The following is an 18568-nucleotide window of genomic DNA, read 5'->3' as shown; positions in this document are numbered from 1 at the left end:
GAAATTCAAATTTTCATTAATTTTAGTGATCGGGACCCTATTTAAAAATCCATTTCAAGTTTGCATGAGAGCGATTTGTCGAATCACCCCTTGTCGCAGTTGCCCAGCTGTCAAAAGTTGATCGAAAAATCTCTTTGAAGTTGATTTCAAGTATCGAAATAAAGTTCTAAAAATCTGAAAAAATATAGTGGCTCAGAAAATGGTGCTCTTTCGTATAAAATTAAAAAATCAATAAATGTTCCAATATTTAAAAACACTATTAAGATAGTTGTAATTTCGCACTCCTCAATTCACATTTCGACGGTTTTCTGATGAAAACAGAGCAATATATATTTCAATTGCTCCCCAGTTGAAAGTGAACTCGTGAATTACCCAAAAAGCTGTTAATTTGCTATCGGGCGAATCAAAGCTTCTCCAGATATTTTCCGATACTGTGTCCGAAGTTGAAAAGTCAATCAACAACAAATATTAATACATGAAAAAAATCTACTCTGTGTTTTGATGCACATCTTGAACTGTTTAATATTTCCTCTCTCCTATTCCTAGCGCTACATAACTTGAATATTGCCTCGAAAAAAAACTTCAAGCAGTTAATTTTAAAGTATTTTTATCAGAAATTACCTGACCATCTGATAGTTAACAATATGAATTCAAAATCATCAAAAAATATTCTGTTTGGTAAGCACAATGCTCAAAAATGTTTTAAAATATTTCCGGAAATTATGCAATGCAGTAAAAATTACTGCGGGCATCTTGATTATTATTACTTTTATTTATTTTTCTTGTATTACAGGCAAAATAATAAGTTTTTGCCTTGTATTCAAAACACCTTTCCCACTATTGCCCACGAGGGTTTCCACCCTCAAGAGATAGTAAAAAGTCTAATCTTTCACCTACCGACTGAGCCATCTGCGCCATTTTGCGCCGGAAATAGTTACTTAAGGTGAAAGTACACCTTAAAATATGATAAATTTGCCTATAACTTTTTTGTTTTAAGATATAATGACTTGACATCTTCGAAAGAAATGTGTATTTTGACGTTCTGAACAAGTTTGTAGAAGGTTACAAAACTGTAGGATTTTATCTGTTAAAGCTACACTGAAAAAACTAGTTTTAGGGGTACTTCGCACAAAACGCTCCATATCTCGAAAACCGTAAGAGGTGGAGCTTTGACATGTTCTACGAAGTTTTTTCTCTTATTATGAGCTACAACTTTGCTGAAGACGTCAAACCCCTGAAAAATTTTTTCACTTCTAGGGGGATTAATCATTAATTACATTTCATCAGAAGACGCCTTTTAACATGCAGGAAAACTTTGTAGAACACGCCAACCCTCTAGAACCAACCTAAAAAAAGTTATTTAATTTTGATCGCAAAATCATCGATTTCGAACACGGTGCGACGCGACCGCTCTCGGGTTAACCAGTGCACACTTTTTATGTGGCCTGGAAATTATGCACTTGTGAAGAGGTCTTGCATAGTGCTGGATTCCTCAACTCATCACACACTCAGATCCGACACGTCCCGAGCTCCAGCTGGCAACCGTACCCCTTCTGCCTACCGAGCTCCTCCTGGCTGCAAGCAGATTCTACTAGCCAGCACCCTCTGTCTCTTGGTTCCAGCGCAGGTTATCAATTGGCACCCGGCCTCATCGCATCTTGACACCTCATCGGATCGCATCTTGACATCTGGGCAAATGTGTATTTTGACGTTCTGAACAAGTTTGTAGAAGGTTACAAAACTGTAGGATTTTATCTGTTAAAGCTACACTGAAAAAACTAGTTTTAGGGGTACTTCGCACAAAACGCTCCATATCTCGAAAACCGTAAGAGGTGGAGCTTTGACATGTTCTACGAAGTTTTTTCTCTTATTATGAGCTACAACTTTGCTGAAGACGTCAAACCCCTGAAAAATTTTTTCACTTCTAGGGGGATTAATCATTAATTACATTTCATCAGAAGACGCCTTTTAACATGCAGGAAAACTTTGTAGAACACGCCAACCCTCTAGAACCAACCTAAAAAAAGTTATTTAATTTTGATCGCAAAATCATCGATTTCGAACACGGTGCGACGCGACCGCTCTCGGGTTAACCAGTGCACACTTTTTATGTGGCCTGGAAATTATGCACTTGTGAAGAGGTCTTGCATAGTGCTGGATTCCTCAACTCATCACACACTCAGATCCGACACGTCCCGAGCTCCAGCTGGCAACCGTACCCCTTCTGCCTACCGAGCTCCTCCTGGCTGCAAGCAGATTCTACTAGCCAGCACCCTCTGTCTCTTGGTTCCAGCGCAGGTTATCAATTGGCACCCGGCCTCATCGCATCTTGACACCTCATCGGATCGCATCTTGACATCTGGGCGTCCCTGGGTCCATAACCTGTTGAAACCACAAATAAAACACTGCGAGGTATTCGTTCCAATCCCAGACACGGATATCGGCACCAGCTCAGTGACTCCTTTATTCCATCTAGGTACAAATTTATTTTCACCATATTCACCTACCAGTTTATACCTAGCTTCACTGACCTGTGTGATGCACCTCAAGGATGTACCTACAGTCCAAAACTCAATCGGCCCAGCCTGTTGAACTGAATTCCGGTCAAAATATTGTACGCTGAATTGAGAAGTGGCACTCCATTTGATGCCCAGTATAGAGGGCAAATGAGACTAAATAGCAGCCAGTTCTGCCTCTTCCCATATCTTCAATATAATGCGTAAGAGTTGATATTTACATCTGCTTGAGAAGCTCGGGCGCAGGAGTTCCCCCCCCGGCAGCCTTGTTGTTACTCAGCTCTCTAATGGCTGTCTTGATTTCGTCGTCATGTCCACAGCATGTCCGTCGTCATCGATTCGAATTCTGTCTAGCATGCACTTATATTTTAACCGTTCAACAATACCTCGTAGCAGTGATGGAAAACAGTGAGGAATGCAGCTGAGTAGACACAAACGCAAAGCTATCCTACTCGTGAACAACAAAAGCCAGAATATATTCGCACTTCCTTCACTCGCGAGCTAACGAAGCTGGTCGCACTCGTGATTGATTCGCGAAGCAGCTCTGAACATTTTTCAATTTTGTGAAAAAACGAATTTACACGGTCGACAGATTAATTTTTCAGGAACAAAAAAGCACAAAACACTACTATCTGATGGATAATTCCTGTTTTGCTATTAAAATCGTACTAAAATGCAATTCCCGCATCTCCACTTGTTCTTCGTGAATAAAAATTCATGAGTGTTTTTGTTTTTGTTTTGCTTCTACTCGTGAAGCAAGCGGGTGCGAATAAACTCACACACGGCTTACTCTCGGCACCGTGAGTAAACCGTTCGTTGCTTTTACACTCGCGAGTTGATTCACGATGGGAGTGTTTCCATCTCTGCCTCGTAGAGCTTGCTCCTCCTGACAGCCACCATTGCTTTATCTGTCTGCAAGTTTCCATCATAATTGTTGAATAAGACGGGAACATGCTCCCTTTTATTTTTGTGGTTGATTCGTTTTTCGGTTGCTCTTGCATCCATATATTGGTTCTGTCCTGCCGGGTCGCCTATACCAACATCCGACCTCTGGCAGTATTCTTCTCGTCCGTTACCCGTCCGTGTTTCTAGGTCATCTTTGAGCGCCAAACCAAAGAGTGTCGAGGGTTTCGCTCTCGTTGATCTCACTTAAAAAAGTGCTTTACGTATAACATTTGAAAACCCAATTAGGTAAATGTTCACTGTTAAGGAAATTTCTCTCAGCATGAAAACTCGTAAAAGACATTGTCAGTTAAATATAATAATTTATTTAATGTTGACGAGCTCTCCCCGGTCGGCTACCACACCACATGTTCTGCATTAATAATTTCTTTGATCTTGGATCAGTTTATCTTTTTGTTTAATTTTGGTTGCACTCTTGCCTCAATAAAACTATTTTTCATCAGATTATACTTAAATTTTGCATTTTTCGCAGTAACATTACTAATAGGGTAAAAAGATTTTCAATTCTCTCACTGAAGTACGATTCTTTTTGCTGGCATTTAACCTGGATGGGAAGTTTTTTTTTGTAGTAATCTTCTATCTCAAAGATTTCAATGTAAAAAAATATTGAATCAAACGAGTGGTACCTACATCCGGGAGTGTGTTGATGAAGATAGTTATGCGGATTGAACTTTCTAAACACAGAAAACTTGCATTAACGTTGCCTTTACGTTGATTTGGTTTGAAAACGATTGCGCTCTTTCTACCGGTTGATTATGTATGGGTTTTGTATCTGAGTTTTTCCAAAAATATATATGTGTGGATATAATCTGTTTGCTTCTTCTGCAGTGAAGAAGTTTATCCTACGGTTTTGCTAATGTCTATACGTATATTTCATTGGTTGGAATCTGTTTGCTGTATTGACTGGACTTATCGGTATAACATGCATTAGATAAAAGTACATGTTACTTTTTTCGAAAAATGTGTTGTAGGAAAAAATGAACTCAAGTCTGTTACCTTAAACGAACCTTAAAAGAGAAGTTATACTATTTTGCAGTGCTTCAAAATTTAAACTGCACAGCAATTTATGTGAAAACATTTACAATATATATTGGTATACAATATACATTGATGCAACTCAAAGCACAACTTAAAGCAAAGAAAAAAAACAAGATTTTGAGGTTTTCAATTTCTAAAAAAGTCGAATGGGATCGGTTTATTCCGATTACTTCGCTGAAATTTCAAAATAGGATTAAACCCAAGTAAAGTTATTCGCGTTTCAAAACACTTGAATCATTGTTAAACATGCTGTTTGGGTAACTTTTAAATGCACTGCAAAATAAAAAAAATGAGATGTTAAAATAAGAGCGTATACTGTTTGCGATGTTTCAAACGTTCTGTCGACTTTTGCGAATCCGTTTCCTTTAACAAAAATATTTTATTAAATTTATCACAGAGATTTACTTTAACACTTTATATAACTGTAGTTACAACTATTCACCTACCCGTGATACTAAGTGGTACCTTACAAATGAGAACTCTATAACCATAATAAGTAGTGTTCGTACAAAAATGAGTTTTAAACTGTAAAGAACACGGGAAACGCTGCAGGAGGTGTAAAAACGTGGATCGGTAATCGCTATAAGCCTCATAAGTATATTCTGCTTGGCAATGAAGTTGATGAATGTGAGGTATAGAGATTCATGCTTCACGTAGAGATGCGCGGTTCTAGATTCTACACTCAAAGCCATACATTTACTTCTTGTACAGCGGGTTTGCTTAGGGAACAGGTAGTAAAAGGTTCACATTGATCTGTTGGATTTATAGCCTGTTCATTGATTAGCTGAGTAGTGTTCGTACTGTTTTTGTGTATACACAATTTCTACTATGATTTGGGTTTGCTAAAACTGGATAGAAAGTTATGATTTCATTACATCTATCCTTCCATTCTTCAAGTGCAAGATCAATAAATTGTGACATTTGCTCGTAGTAGCTTTTCCTGTATAAAATGATTCGCATACTGTATTTTTGGTAAGGTAGAATGTGAGACTGTAATCTACTGTTTTTCAATGGCTTGTTTACATATAATTTCTGCACTTTGCTGTCTGATATTGTCTTATGTCTAAGTCACGAGGACATAAATTTGCTAATCACTTTTCACCTAAGTAGTACTTCCAACTGCACTTTCACATAATTGATGTTAATTTTCGTCTAGTTATGTTACGCTCTGCACATTTTGTTACTAGCCTGTTCTGCATTTCTAAGCATACCGTTAAAAGATTCTTCGTTTCTCGATTGTTTGCTTATTTTGTTTCTATGTTACAACCTTTGAAATTGCAGTAAATTGTCAATTCAAATGCAACTTTGCACGTGTCACCAGTGTGAAATGGATGTTTGTAGCCATTTTCCTACCATCGAAAAAGAGATTCTGTGCTGGCTTGTGAGAGAATGATTATGGGAGCTGCCCATTTTGCTAATGATCCCCCGAAGTGGCGCACGGGGTAAAATCAGTCTCATCGGTTTTGCCTCATCGAGATTGCAGACTATTCGAGGAGAATCCCGACTGCAGACTAGTCATTGAGCCCTTGTAGTTGGCGGAGCTGAGAATCTCGTGAAAGTACATCAATTGAGCAGGGCCGTCGCACGATGGCGGACACATCCACTGGAGGACGTAGGTTCCGGCGGTGGCCATTTCGTGGGAACCCTAAAATAGTGTTTAACTCATTAGAGCAGCTGAACCAAAAGTTAGTACCTATTTAATTTAATTGGTATGGAAGTGTTAGTAAAGGGAATATTCCATTTTTGGTGCAGCACTGTTAGGCATAACGATCATTTGGATTTTTGTTATGCTAAACGAACTTAAGTAAAGTGCTTTTATGACAAATATCTTTAATTTTCATTGAGTATTTCAATACCAATACATTATTGATTACAATGTTCGTCCACGCTATTCTAGATACGTTTGCAACTATCAAACAAGTAAACTCCATTTACGGTACTCACTTGAACGCCTTCTTTCGGTTTACACCTGACCTTCTCTTCGAGTCGGGTATAGTGAACTCCTTCCTGCATGCCGGCATTGTCAAACACGGATGAAAACGAATCTACAAGAAACATAAGATTCCCATTAGTCAGTGTACACAGTTGAGTCCGAGCTTACCACAAAATCTTACCATTGAAACTCTGTTCCAGATCTTTGTCAGTGCGGTAGAGTGCAAACAGGATGTCATTTTTGAGCACGTCAATGTCCCAGGTCAATACCGATTTGGGGTCTGTGTTTTTGATAATCAGCTCGAACATCTGACCCGGTTTCAGATCGACTGATTTGTACAAACCATGGTGTTCGTGGCTGTGTGGCGCACCGTTGTGCTCTTCCACCGATTCCGATTTGTACAAATGTTTGGGTATGAGACCACCTTCGTGGATCATAGTCTAAAATTTAACGGGGACTTCATTGTAGCGCATTCGGAAGAAGAAAAGTTGTCCCATACCAAATAACTAATACTGAAGTGTTAATTTACAAGGAGAAAATTAAGCGTTGGTTAAGCAAATTTAATGTGGATTTTGCAGACTATCGTGTTATTTAACTAGCCCAGGTGAAACGCAACTCGGATAAAATGTCTGCTATGTAAAAGGCAATGAATAATGAGGATTAACTGTGATCAGATTGCACGAATGCTGTTATTGATTGGAAATGGTCATATGTTGGAGATGCTTTGATATTAGCAGATTAGCAGTTTACCAGGGAATGGCCATACATTACGTTTATCTGCATGGAGTGAGCGGTTTTATGCATTTATGAATGGAACAAGCAGTGGCTAGAATGCGGTAGGTATGTTGCAAAATTGTGTAAGATGGAAAGTTTGATAATCATCGTATGTCGTCGAGTTTTCCAATAACAATTTTGTACACTTCACAATGAATAATACAGATGACTGAAATGGTACAGTAATATTATGGCTATTACGGATTGCTGTACAATAGTTTTGAATAATCACTTTTAAATAAAATTATCTTGGAAACAGCGAGTAAATTATTAATTAAAACCACATATTGTGAAAGAAATCATCTTTATATAAGCCATTTGACGGTCAGCTGTCACTCAATAATCATCCGCAAAGCAGACAAAGTGGTCGGATTTCGTGAAATTCACGACTCGGCTATTGAGGTCGGTCTGTGCCTTACACCTTCCAGGGCAACGTTGAATGTCAGATTCAAAGATATTGATTGGTTTCTGAAGTCCCTGTAGAGATTTTAATAAACCAGACAACTCATCTCAAACTTTAACACAGTTTTTACACCGTCCATCATTGTCTTGATCAGTCTGGTGAGCTTCTAGAAAAAGCCGTTCCTGTCCATGTTTTTCTTCAGCTTTGGGGTGATACACAAATTACGTCACGCAAAAATCGACCTTTTTCAACCCCTTCTCCCCCCTATGTCACACTTTTTGTATGGGTCCTCAATATTTTTTGTAAGGGTCGTCACGTTGTGCAAACCCCCCCTCCCCCCTCAGGGCGTAACGTAATTTGTGTACGGCAACGGAAGATGATCTGGGAAAGCACTGTAGCATTCAGGATGGCACGTAGTGATCACATTTGTCGTCTTGCTTGTAGACGGGACAGAGTACTCCTTCTTTTCATCCCTTCGGTAGCTGTTTGGTTTTGCAGATCTTGGCTACTAAGCGGTGCAGACAAATTGGTCAACTTTTTTGGACCTATCTTGTTGAGTTCTGCTGCAATACCATCCTAATTAGCTGCTTTGTTGCTTTTGAGCTGGTAGATGGCATCTTTCACTTCCCTGTAAATTTCGGCTCGCTGAACAAAGCCATTGCAGGATACGTCGAGTAAAGAACTTTTGAGAACGGTACCTAGTTCCATTTCTTCGCACTTCGCTTCTTCCAAGTGGCACCATTACCGTCCACGCCGTGATATCCTTCTCCTAAACTGCCCTGCACTCCTCACGGATCCAATCGATCCTTTACACGTTCCCGACAGTGCTCTCGACTGCGTGGTTGATAATTCCTTTGGAGAATAATGGAAGCTTCCAATATTGTACTACTTAAAAGGCACCAAAAATGACGCATATACAAATATTCCAATCAAAACATGAAATCTGTGCTGTATTTGCCAGTGCAGTGAAACTTGGTATGTTCCAGTGGAGAACACTCAACAGCAGCTGCTGCAGATCGTAATCGACAGGTACCGCAGGCCCGTGGTATGTTTCGTGCATGGTGGCCTTACAGCTGGATTTCCAACGCTGTGCTCCATTAACGATGCTACTCAAAAAGGGAGTAGTGTGGAGTTGGAAAGTTAAATTGTATCGGCCACAATCCACGCATCTATGCAGTTGCGAAAACGCATTCTGCAAACAGACGGATAAGCCAACATAAGGTGTCAAAAATTCGATCTGGCAATAGGCAAAACTATAGCGGGCAACTGCACTGCCCCACTCGCATATCAGTCCTATTTGACTTTTAAGCATTTTGGAGTTAACCCTATGGCTAGCCATTATTTTCAACGTACTTTTATAACCAATAATAAATTAACGGATTGGCGTGGATGGCGATTTTTCACGACGACACCAGGGGTGTTCATAATTGAAAATAAGTAAGTTGCTTCACCCTAAATAATTTAATAGCCATAATATTACCTGAATACCAAAAACTATCTAGTGATGACGTTTTCCCATTTAAACCTGATATTTTCTCCTACTGGGATGGTAGAAAAGTGTTGCATATTTGTGAACTTGGTGATCAACATTTTTCGCTTGCAGATGCGTGAACGTACGAGTGAAAGATAACAACAAAGGTCGAGGAAAAAATGTGATCAATAGAGGAAAATTTCTTACACAATGACACGCGCTCAGAAAGCACCGTGTGTACAATTTAGATGGTACCGCTTCCCCCACTGTCGAAATGCTTGGCTGCACGTGAACAAGCGCAAAGTACGCGCGCACCGTATAAGTTCGCAACGAACATACAGATTGTTGTAGAGTAGTAGAAGTAGTAGACACAAAGTATTGTATACATGTGAGACACGGGAAACGGGAAAGGAAGGGTAGTTAGTTACAAACAAGAAATCGGAGGACGTTGTTTAGTAACGATAGTCAAAGAAAAGATCAAAAGAAAATAGAATTATAGAATTATGCGAGATCGTTACATTGAAAGAAAAAAGATAATATACATAAAGAAATCGGTACAAAATAGAAGAGCATAGATCCTTATACTTACAATGCAGGAGCCTCCCAAAAAGCTGGGAATCTTTTCCGTGGGAATATAATGTTCCAATCCGTCTTCAATGTGTAAGCAATCAGGGCCTCCGAAGAACAAAAATTTCGACCGAGTATTTTCATCTGAAAAAAAAAATGTTGATTCATAGTAGTTTACTTCAATTGAAATTGGCTTAAGCTACATCGAAAGTAAACCCGATAAACTCACCAATGAACGCACTAACGATCGTCCACAGTACCGGGAAGACACGTGGTGCCCTCACGATCAACACTCGACCCATGGTTTCCGGATAGTTTTTCTCGACGGTTTCGATAATCCGTAGCAGTGCTTTCACGCCGGGTCGCCACAGATGGCGCATCGAAAGTCCGTCCAGATCCACCAGTAGACACCAATTCCATATGGGCTTACCAAACAGCTTGGTTGCCTCTTTCATCAGCTTCAAGCCTTCTTCGCAAATGTGCAACGTCTGGAATTATGGTAGTAATAGAATACGTACGCTAATCACAAATTGCTATTCTGTGCTTGTATCGTTCGTGCTAAGCATGCACGTTGTGTGCAATTCAATCAGTCTCAATAGGTACCTATCCTATGCAAACAAAAAGCCGGAAGCAGAAGGTTGCGATAGCTGCCGTTTGCCTATATATTTACTGACTGAATGATAGTGATTGCTGGAGTGAAAACTATTCGCCTCCAAACGTCATCACTCTACCGCAAAATCGCTAGCGTAGAACGATCGACGCGCCCCCATTTTTCGAATGTTGGAGAGCACAGGTACCCTTTTCGCGGTGTTGCTTCACCGTAAACAACACCGCGAAAAAGGTACCTACACCCACCACTATTCGAAAGATGGTGGCGCGTCGATCGTTGCAGTTTATCGTTTGACAGTCAATTCTTTATGTGTATAATTAGGTAGACTATGTGAGCGACCGACCTGACAATATTAATGTTTGAGCGGAATGTCTGGAATCTTTACAAGCTGATCGCTTAGACGAATATTTCCTACCTTCGATTTTTCTATAGTTACGGTTCATGTTCATTAAAAATTGTTTTCTAATACGATCTCCACTAATACCTACCAACTTTAACAGTTCATCCTCGCCGACCGATTTAAGCAACCCCTTCACGTCCATGTTGCCCAACCGTAGGATGTACAGCGGTCGGCCGTCGTTGTCGTGATGGTGCCACCCACCGGGAAAGTACTTTTCCACCACCACCGGTGTCTTGTACTCGCTGAGAATGTCATCGATGCGGTGCTCTTCGCGCCACTGCAACGACTCCTGCAGCATGGTGGCGGCCTTGTCGATGCTGAAGTCACGCGCTCTCAGGAACCGCAGCAGCGTTTGATAGTCGGGTACTTTGCGTTCGTGGTTGGTTTCTTCGATCTTTTTCCTAAACTGCACCAATTTGGATTCCTGCAGCGGCGACAGCTGGCCCAAGTAGGTGGCAATATAGTCCGCATCTAGTATGCTGTTATCGCGTGTGAGGGGCGGTTTCTCGCTGGAAATTGATACCGTTGTTGTGCTGGTAGCCGCGGGTTCTGCGCTTTCGTCTTCTTTCCATCTGCGTGAAGCAAGAAAAGGCGTTTAATCAATCAAATAAGCTCATTCATTTCACATAAAACCAATTAGGGGTAGCTTTTGGTCAATGGGGTAATCTTAGCAATACTGTACACAGGGTGGCCACTCAGAGCGGCAAACACAATTCCCGAGTTTTTCCCGGTTTTCCCGATAGCTTTTTGAAATTTTTCCCGATTCTAAAATAGAATGATTTACAGTGAAAACTAAACGTAACTTACTAAGAAAAAATTAGGAGAATTAATATTCAATATTTTCAAATCCTTGGATTTAACATAGTATTCATATGAACTTGAAAATAAGTTTATAATTAATTTACTTAATATTTTGCTAAGCCATGTGTTGTTTATCTCGTATCCAATGATGGACATTGAAGTTACGAAATCTTCATTAAAGATTCTTAAATTTAAATTTAAAGATGACCAACTAGTACAAATTATGCAGTTGTTTAAGCAAATAAAAATAAAAAGGGGGGCCCATATAGCCGAGGCGGTAAACGCACGGGTATTCAGCATGACCATGCTGAGGGTGACGGGTTCGATTCCCGGTCGGTCCAGGATCTTTTCGTAAAGGAAATTTCCTTGACTTCCTTGGGCATAGAGTATCTTCGTGCCTGCCACACGATATACACATGCAAAATGGTCATTGGCAGAGGAAGCTCTCAGTTAATAACTGTGGAAGTGCTCATAGAACACTAAGCTGAGAAGCAGGCTTTGTCCCAGTGAGGACGTTACGCCAAGCAGAGGAGAGGAGGAGGGGGACGAAATTCTCAGAGAATACACTATGATTAAAGAATTTACAAAACTAATAATAAGTGGATTTCTTAATAATATTCCGAAAATCTCTTCTAAAAAATCTTTGCTAGTTCGTTTGTGAAACTAATAGGCAATAACAAAACGCCCAGAAAAAAAACATTCTGGATGAACTTCTAGTAGAATATCTGGAAAGATTACTCGTGAAATAATTTTGGAAGCGATTTCGATAGGGATCTATAGGGAAATCTTTCGTGTAGTATTTTTGATGGTCATTTTTAAGGTAATTTAGTAGAAATCCAGTGGCAAACTTTATGGTAGCGTAAATGGCTACTGCAGAAAGTCAGGCAGGTTACGTAGGCTGAAATCGCAAATTCTAGGAAAAATTTGAGAGATCAAAGAAATCTTAGATTTTGTCTGATAATCGTCTAGTATCAAGTCTAGTATTCAGTTATTTCATCAGCGATTGCAGATTCTCAAATCTGCGATTCTCAAAGATTTAATTACTAATCAAATTTTCAAATATGTCAGGAATCATTCCAGGAATTCCTGAATGATTAGTTTCTGAGAAAGTATTTCCCCCAAAAAGGAAGAGGCAGATTCATAATTTGGGATTTTTTTTTAATTTCCATAGATCATACAACTATATTGCTCCAGATGCCTGTGAATACTCACTGGAAATCCCGTGAGAATTTCAATTAGTAGTTTAACTAGAAACTACGAATACTCAAAATTCTCGAGAATTTATTGAACCAGGAGTTTTACCACTTATGCTTCGCCAAAAAGGGATGTTCCCGAGAACTTACTCCGGCTTTCTCCGAACATTTTTTTTTTCACCAGTTCAACAAATGAGTACATCAAAGAACTTCATGAAAAACAACAGAAATCTTTCAAACAAAATATTAGAAATACTCTTATGAACTACACTGGGCGTGCTTTGAGGAATTCCATCAGATATTAAAAATCCCTTCAAATATTCTTTCAAATGTTTTTCACTAACTATTTTTAAATTGTAAGAATGTTTTCACCAGAATAACTCATCCAGATTTTAATAATTTTTAATTCAGGGTGTCTACTCATAACTCAAAATAAAATTCCCTGAGTTTTCCAGGTTTTTCCTGATGAAATTTTGAAAGTTTTGAATTATAAGCTTAAATAAATTATAAAACAACCCAAATATTCTAAAAATTATAAAGGGTATCATCGGCAGGTTTGTTCTCTTCGTCATGAGGGATTTATGCCGGCCAAATTGCCTGAAACTTGATCATATTCAGCTTGGTTGGGAAGGATTTGATGCCAACTCTGAGTTCAACAGGTTTCAAAAAAAAAAAACCTTCATGACGAAGAGAACAAAACTGCCGAAAATACGTGAGTTCCCCTACTCTTCAAAAATTCCTGAAATTTCATCCAAAGTTTATTCCTGATTCTCCGTAGGATTCTTTCACACGAGATATCTGTTTGAGTACGTCCCGATATTTCTTGTAAAGGTTTTCCGATATACTTTCAGAGATTCTCGCTGGATTCCTCCTGAAGATCCATCCAAAATTATTCAAAGTTTCTTCAAGAATGTCATTGGTTGAACCTCGTAGCCATGCGATTAGAGTCCGGGTGGATGAGGGTTCGATTCCCGCTCCGAGCGATGAAATTTTTCACGAGAATAGCTTCTTATCCGTAGCCACTCCGTGTTAAGTTTCGTTCAATCGGTACAGCCGCCGGCTGAAGCCATGGCAGTGTCCATGTCTGTTTTAGTGGTTTTCCGGGACAGCTATCCATAAACTATTGGACTTTTACGATAGTTTTACGATATTCCTCTTGTTTTCTTCGCGGAACCTTGCCCGCAGCTGCTTTCAGGATTCCATGAGGTTTTCAGAATTCCTCCTTGGATGTCCTTAATATTTCTTCTCGGGATTACTATTACCTAGAACTTTTTTCGAGATGTCTCATTTTTTTCTCAGGTTTTTCCTGAAGTTCGTGTCGAGATATTTTCAGTAACATTTTGCGGAGTTTCTCGCAATATTTTATTTGAATTCCCTCGAATATTTCTCCATGAATTTCTTATAAGGTATTTCGTAAGTTATCTCATGAGACATTCTGAGGAAAACCCGTAGAAGAATCCTTGCAATTACTTTGGGAATAATGCACAAAATATCTGTAAAAACTCTCAGATACCCGGTACAACTACAAGAAACAGCCTGGCTCTGAAAGAATGCAAGAGAAGAATTCAATGAGAAATATCAACAATAACTTCTGTGGAAATCCCAGAAGGCACTCTGGAAAAACAATCTTAGAAGAAAATTCAGGGTAAATTAAGAAACACTCTGAGAGACATCTCATGACCAATATCGGAAGGAATCTTCTGAGAGAAGTTCCAGGAGATACTCCGAGAAAAATCTCAGGTAAAACTTCAAAATAAACCTCGCAAAAACTTTTAACAAATTCCTGTAGGAGACTAGGAAGAACATAAGAAAGCCCAAAGCAATGGTTTGAGGATATCACAGGAAAAAAATGATAGAAATCTCTCCCGAAAAACTGCTTCAGAAACCCTTGGAGGAACTTTAGTAGAAAACCCAGGAATAACTCCTTTAGCAACTCTGAAAGACATTCTGTGAAGATCTTCTGGGGAAGTCCCAAGAGGAACACCGGAAGGAATCGGGTAAAATTTCCATGAGGAGCGCCGAAAGAAATTCCACGATTTATCCCGACAGATATTCTTATAGAGTATTTGGGATAAATTCTGGTAGAAATCCTACGAAGATTTCTTTGAGCAAAACACTGGAGGAACTCTGGGAAGAAATAGCATCCCCGTGAAAAACTCCAGGAGAAATCGGTTGGAATTCAGGAATCCTGGAAGGAATCCGGGAGTATACCTTTCCGGAAAAAACCAAAAAGGAATACCAAGAAAAATAGCGTCAAAAATGCGGAAGGAATTTTATAAGAAATCCTGGGAGACATTCCGGGAGGTATTTTTAAAGAAGTTCCAGAAAGAAATACTGACGGAATTTCTGGAAAACATCCTTGTAGTGAAATTTCTATATGGATTTTTACTACCAGGTTCATGCGACCCAATGTTTTTTTTTTATCGAAGTAAAATTTCCCTGGGTACTCCAGAAATTTTCTGAGTATTCCAGGTTTTTCCCTGTTAAATAAAATTCCCTGAGGATTCCCGGTTTTCCAGGTAGTAGACACCCTGTAATTTGAATTTCTTCTTGCAGCAATTCATTCATTCATTTAAAATTTTATCAAAGACTTTTCGCTCAAAGGACAAAGGCTATATCAAGTATTCTCCTAGAGATTGTTAAAAAAATGTTATGTTTTATAAAACTTTCATAGGACGCTTGATGTTTTTTGGAACATGTACATCCTGGAACGCATAAGTGTCATATGAATCTATAAATATGTGTATGTGTCCCAACCAGTCTTGTTCAAATTATGATGTTAGGTAACATCACTATGATTAACTTCAATTGTCTTGACTCGACGACATGATATTGATTTCCAAGAATAGTTTTTACCCAAATTCAACAGTGGTTAACTGTATTTCCCACAGATTCTCGTACTTATGCTGGATACTGTACAAATTTTAGAATTTTGGAAATTCCCGGTGGCTAGCAACATTCCCGAGGTTTTCCCGACTTTTTCCCGGTGGTTTAGAATTCCCGAGCTTATCCCGGTTTTCCCGAAATTCCCGACTGGGTGGCCATCCTGCTGTACAGAACACGGATTACACATTTTGCTCCATCTGGAGTATTTATTATTACCTACCAACAAACCGCAATTTACGATTTGAAACGTTAATTGCACTGGATTTACTGCGCTCACCTATAACTTTTGAATAAGAGCCATGCCCTAGTGGCCAAAAAACCCATTCAAGTCACTCACCTGTCCACATGCGAAATGCCTTCTTTTTTCAATTCGTTGATGAAGAATTCGATAATCTCTTTGCCCTTTTGAGTGGTTTGCGAGTACTGTTTCATGCCCATCTTCTCCATCGAATGTTCGAACCCGAAAAAGTTCTTGATGTCCAACGTGGCCACCTGATCGAAGCAGGTCCAGTCTGGATTTTCCGGGTGCGCATAGTAGCGACATTTCTCGAAGATTTCGATTCTGGACGAAAATGTCTCGTTGATGGCTTCGATGTTGAGCGTGCGGGCCTTCATGTCCAGGAAGTTGGTTTGAATGAAGTAAGCCACATCGATACCGATGATTTTCTTGAACAAATACGGTGCATCGACGGCCAGTTTGCAGCGCCGTTTCGTTTCCCGCTTGGCTCCGTTGTCTGTTTCTGCATCATCGATAACTTCACAGTCCAGCACGATTGGCATCTGGGGGCAGGTTGGGAAGCGGCGTTCATATGCCTAAACACGCAGGATAATACAAGAGAGGACATCAATAAACGACTGTGTTGAACTGCTTGTAAATTAAGTTCGTGTTAACAGCTCATTCGGTAGATAATCTAATTACTGATAAACCCCGGACTGAAATGGACACAATTAACAGTGATTAGGTAGAATATTGTCAACATAGTCGACCGACCACAAAAGTAAGTACAGGACATTGGTGAATAAATAACACAACTGGCGTGTGGGTGTTCTCCCATAAATAATGTATAGCCGACCAACGAACAGAGGTCACGGAAAAATAGTTAATTGATTGGGTTGTCATGGAATGAAGCCGATGACAGGAATGCGTCAGGATAAATACACCATACCACGCCACAACATCAAAACCAACCCACAGAATGCCCTCAGTTCATAGGTTCACGGTTCAAGCGTGGGTGATGAAAAATGGAAAATTTCTGGCGCTGGAATAATGTGCTGTGGGTGATACATGCCTTTCCAATCCCCCGCCACATGTTGGTAAGTTGTTAAAATATGCACATTTACATACGAGTGGCATGCATAAATTACAGAAAGCTCAAATAAAGGAAACTTTACCAAATTCATTCTGCTTTGAATGTAATGATACTCGTGCCTGTCCTAGACATGCCTACACATATGAGACAGACATCATATGGTGACTCCTAGGGATAAGATACTTGATTATCTATTGCGAATAAGCTGCACAAACTATGCATAGAATTTCGATAAAAAGAATTTTCAGATTATCATGACTAAATTAACGAACACCAACTAATCAATGAAACTGGCATCTTTCTCGTCCTTCTAGTGATAAAGAGTGCATGTACCTATAAAGGCAAGCCGCTGTTACCTATTGGGCTGCCTTCCAAAAACAGGAAAATGTACAACAAAGGACCAAAAGCGGCGCTGCAGGCAAGGATAGCATAAAAACCATCAAGTTTCGTAAACTTGGAAATATTGCTACGTATACATATATGTAGCTATCTATATCAATATGGTTATAACTTTGTCATTGACAACTCGCAAAAAAATCGATGAAGTACAGACACTACTCACTGCATCACTGCTGTTGAGGATAGTGTCGGTCGAGCAAGGGCGGATAAGTTTTACCTTTAAATGATTGATGTCCCAAGAAAGAGCAACAAAATAAAATCGACAGCAAATTAAAGAGCTGTTCAAACTTGAATCAAACAAACAAATCGATTTTAAGAAATAAAAACCATTTAGCTGCATTATTCTGGTTAATGATATCATTATTTGAGAACAATATGTTCTCTATACCTAATTATACTGTCGAAGTGGTAAGCACGCGGGTTACCATAAATACCATAATGAGTTTGATTTCGGGTTAATCCAGAAATTTATCGTAATGGGAAATGCGGTAGGGAATGGTTGCTTCTTAGCATAGTGTTCTATTAGTATTTGAATACATAGTTTATTAACCCTCCTATGTTAAGGCGCAACACGATGGCGTAGTGCACGTTTAGCGAGCCTGACTGGGGCATATTGAACCACTGCAAGTAAGCAATCTACGAGCTGCATTTCCAGATCATTTAGTTCGACGGATCTCACATATTTGTGCATGAGAAGTTTCGAGCGGCTTGAAGGGGACCATCTTTGTACTCTAGACGTGTCTCAAAGGGGGTTTCAGAGGGCTTTCAAATGAGTTTCAGGGAAAATGCAAAGGCGTATCAGAGGGGATTGAGGAGGTTTTAGATAGATAGATTATCTTCACGGGCTCTAGAGAGGCTTTCGAGTGTTAAGGTGTCTACTCGTTTGCAAAAATAAAATACCCTGATTTTTCCAGTTCTTAGAAAATAATTCCAGTTTCACATAATAACCACTCCAGTGATTTGAACGAACCATCAAATTTGCTATATACGAAGCAGATAAATTTGCTGAATTTTGTTAGAAAAAATCTGCGGCGGCATTACTATATTTAATTCAGGTTAAACTTCTGACAAAAATGGAGCAGTTAAAAAAAAAATGCGGCGATTTCTTAAATAATTCATTATAGGATTTCATATAAAAGTTGGTACAAAGGTCTTTTTTAGGACAAACTTCTTGAATTCTCAATTCAGCCTTGCACCAGAAATCTAGATGCACAAATCTCATGAAATAAACTTGCAACGATAGTGCAATTTTCATTTTATTCTTGCTCACTTGTAAACAGCTTAAAATTAGAACATCCGGCGTG

The 18568-nt window shown here is 39.4% G+C and overlaps 1 protein-coding gene across 9 annotated transcripts in view; it reads right to left on the bottom strand.

Moving 5' to 3' along the window:
* Positions 1 to 3757: 3757 nt before the first annotated feature.
* The window catches only part of LOC109427452 (protein real-time), a 54845-nt gene continuing 40034 nt past the window's right edge, over positions 3758 to 18568 (bottom strand). For 8 of the 9 annotated variants that reach the window (XM_029852616.2, XM_029852615.2, XM_029852611.2 and 5 more), the window contains exons 3-10: positions 15893 to 16368; positions 10764 to 11247; positions 9895 to 10153; positions 9688 to 9809; positions 9306 to 9380; positions 6632 to 6890; positions 6462 to 6562; positions 3758 to 6162 (exon numbers count right to left, since the gene is read on the bottom strand). In XM_029852616.2, the coding sequence (XP_029708476.1) occupies positions 5986 to 6162; positions 6462 to 6562; positions 6632 to 6890; positions 9306 to 9380; positions 9688 to 9809; positions 9895 to 10153; positions 10764 to 11247; positions 15893 to 16368 (1953 nt within the window). In that variant the 3' untranslated portion in view covers positions 3758 to 5985. The remainder of the gene's footprint in view (positions 6163 to 6461; positions 6563 to 6631; positions 6891 to 9305; positions 9381 to 9687; positions 9810 to 9894; positions 10154 to 10763; positions 11248 to 15892; positions 16369 to 18568) is intronic. The other variant, XM_019703023.3, reaches the window with a different exon arrangement.

Source organism: Aedes albopictus, chromosome 2 (genome assembly GCF_035046485.1).
Source record: "Aedes albopictus strain Foshan chromosome 2, AalbF5, whole genome shotgun sequence".
Classification (NCBI taxonomy): Eukaryota; Metazoa; Arthropoda; class Insecta; order Diptera; family Culicidae; genus Aedes; species Aedes albopictus.
This window is presented reverse-complemented; position numbering and strand designations above follow the sequence as displayed.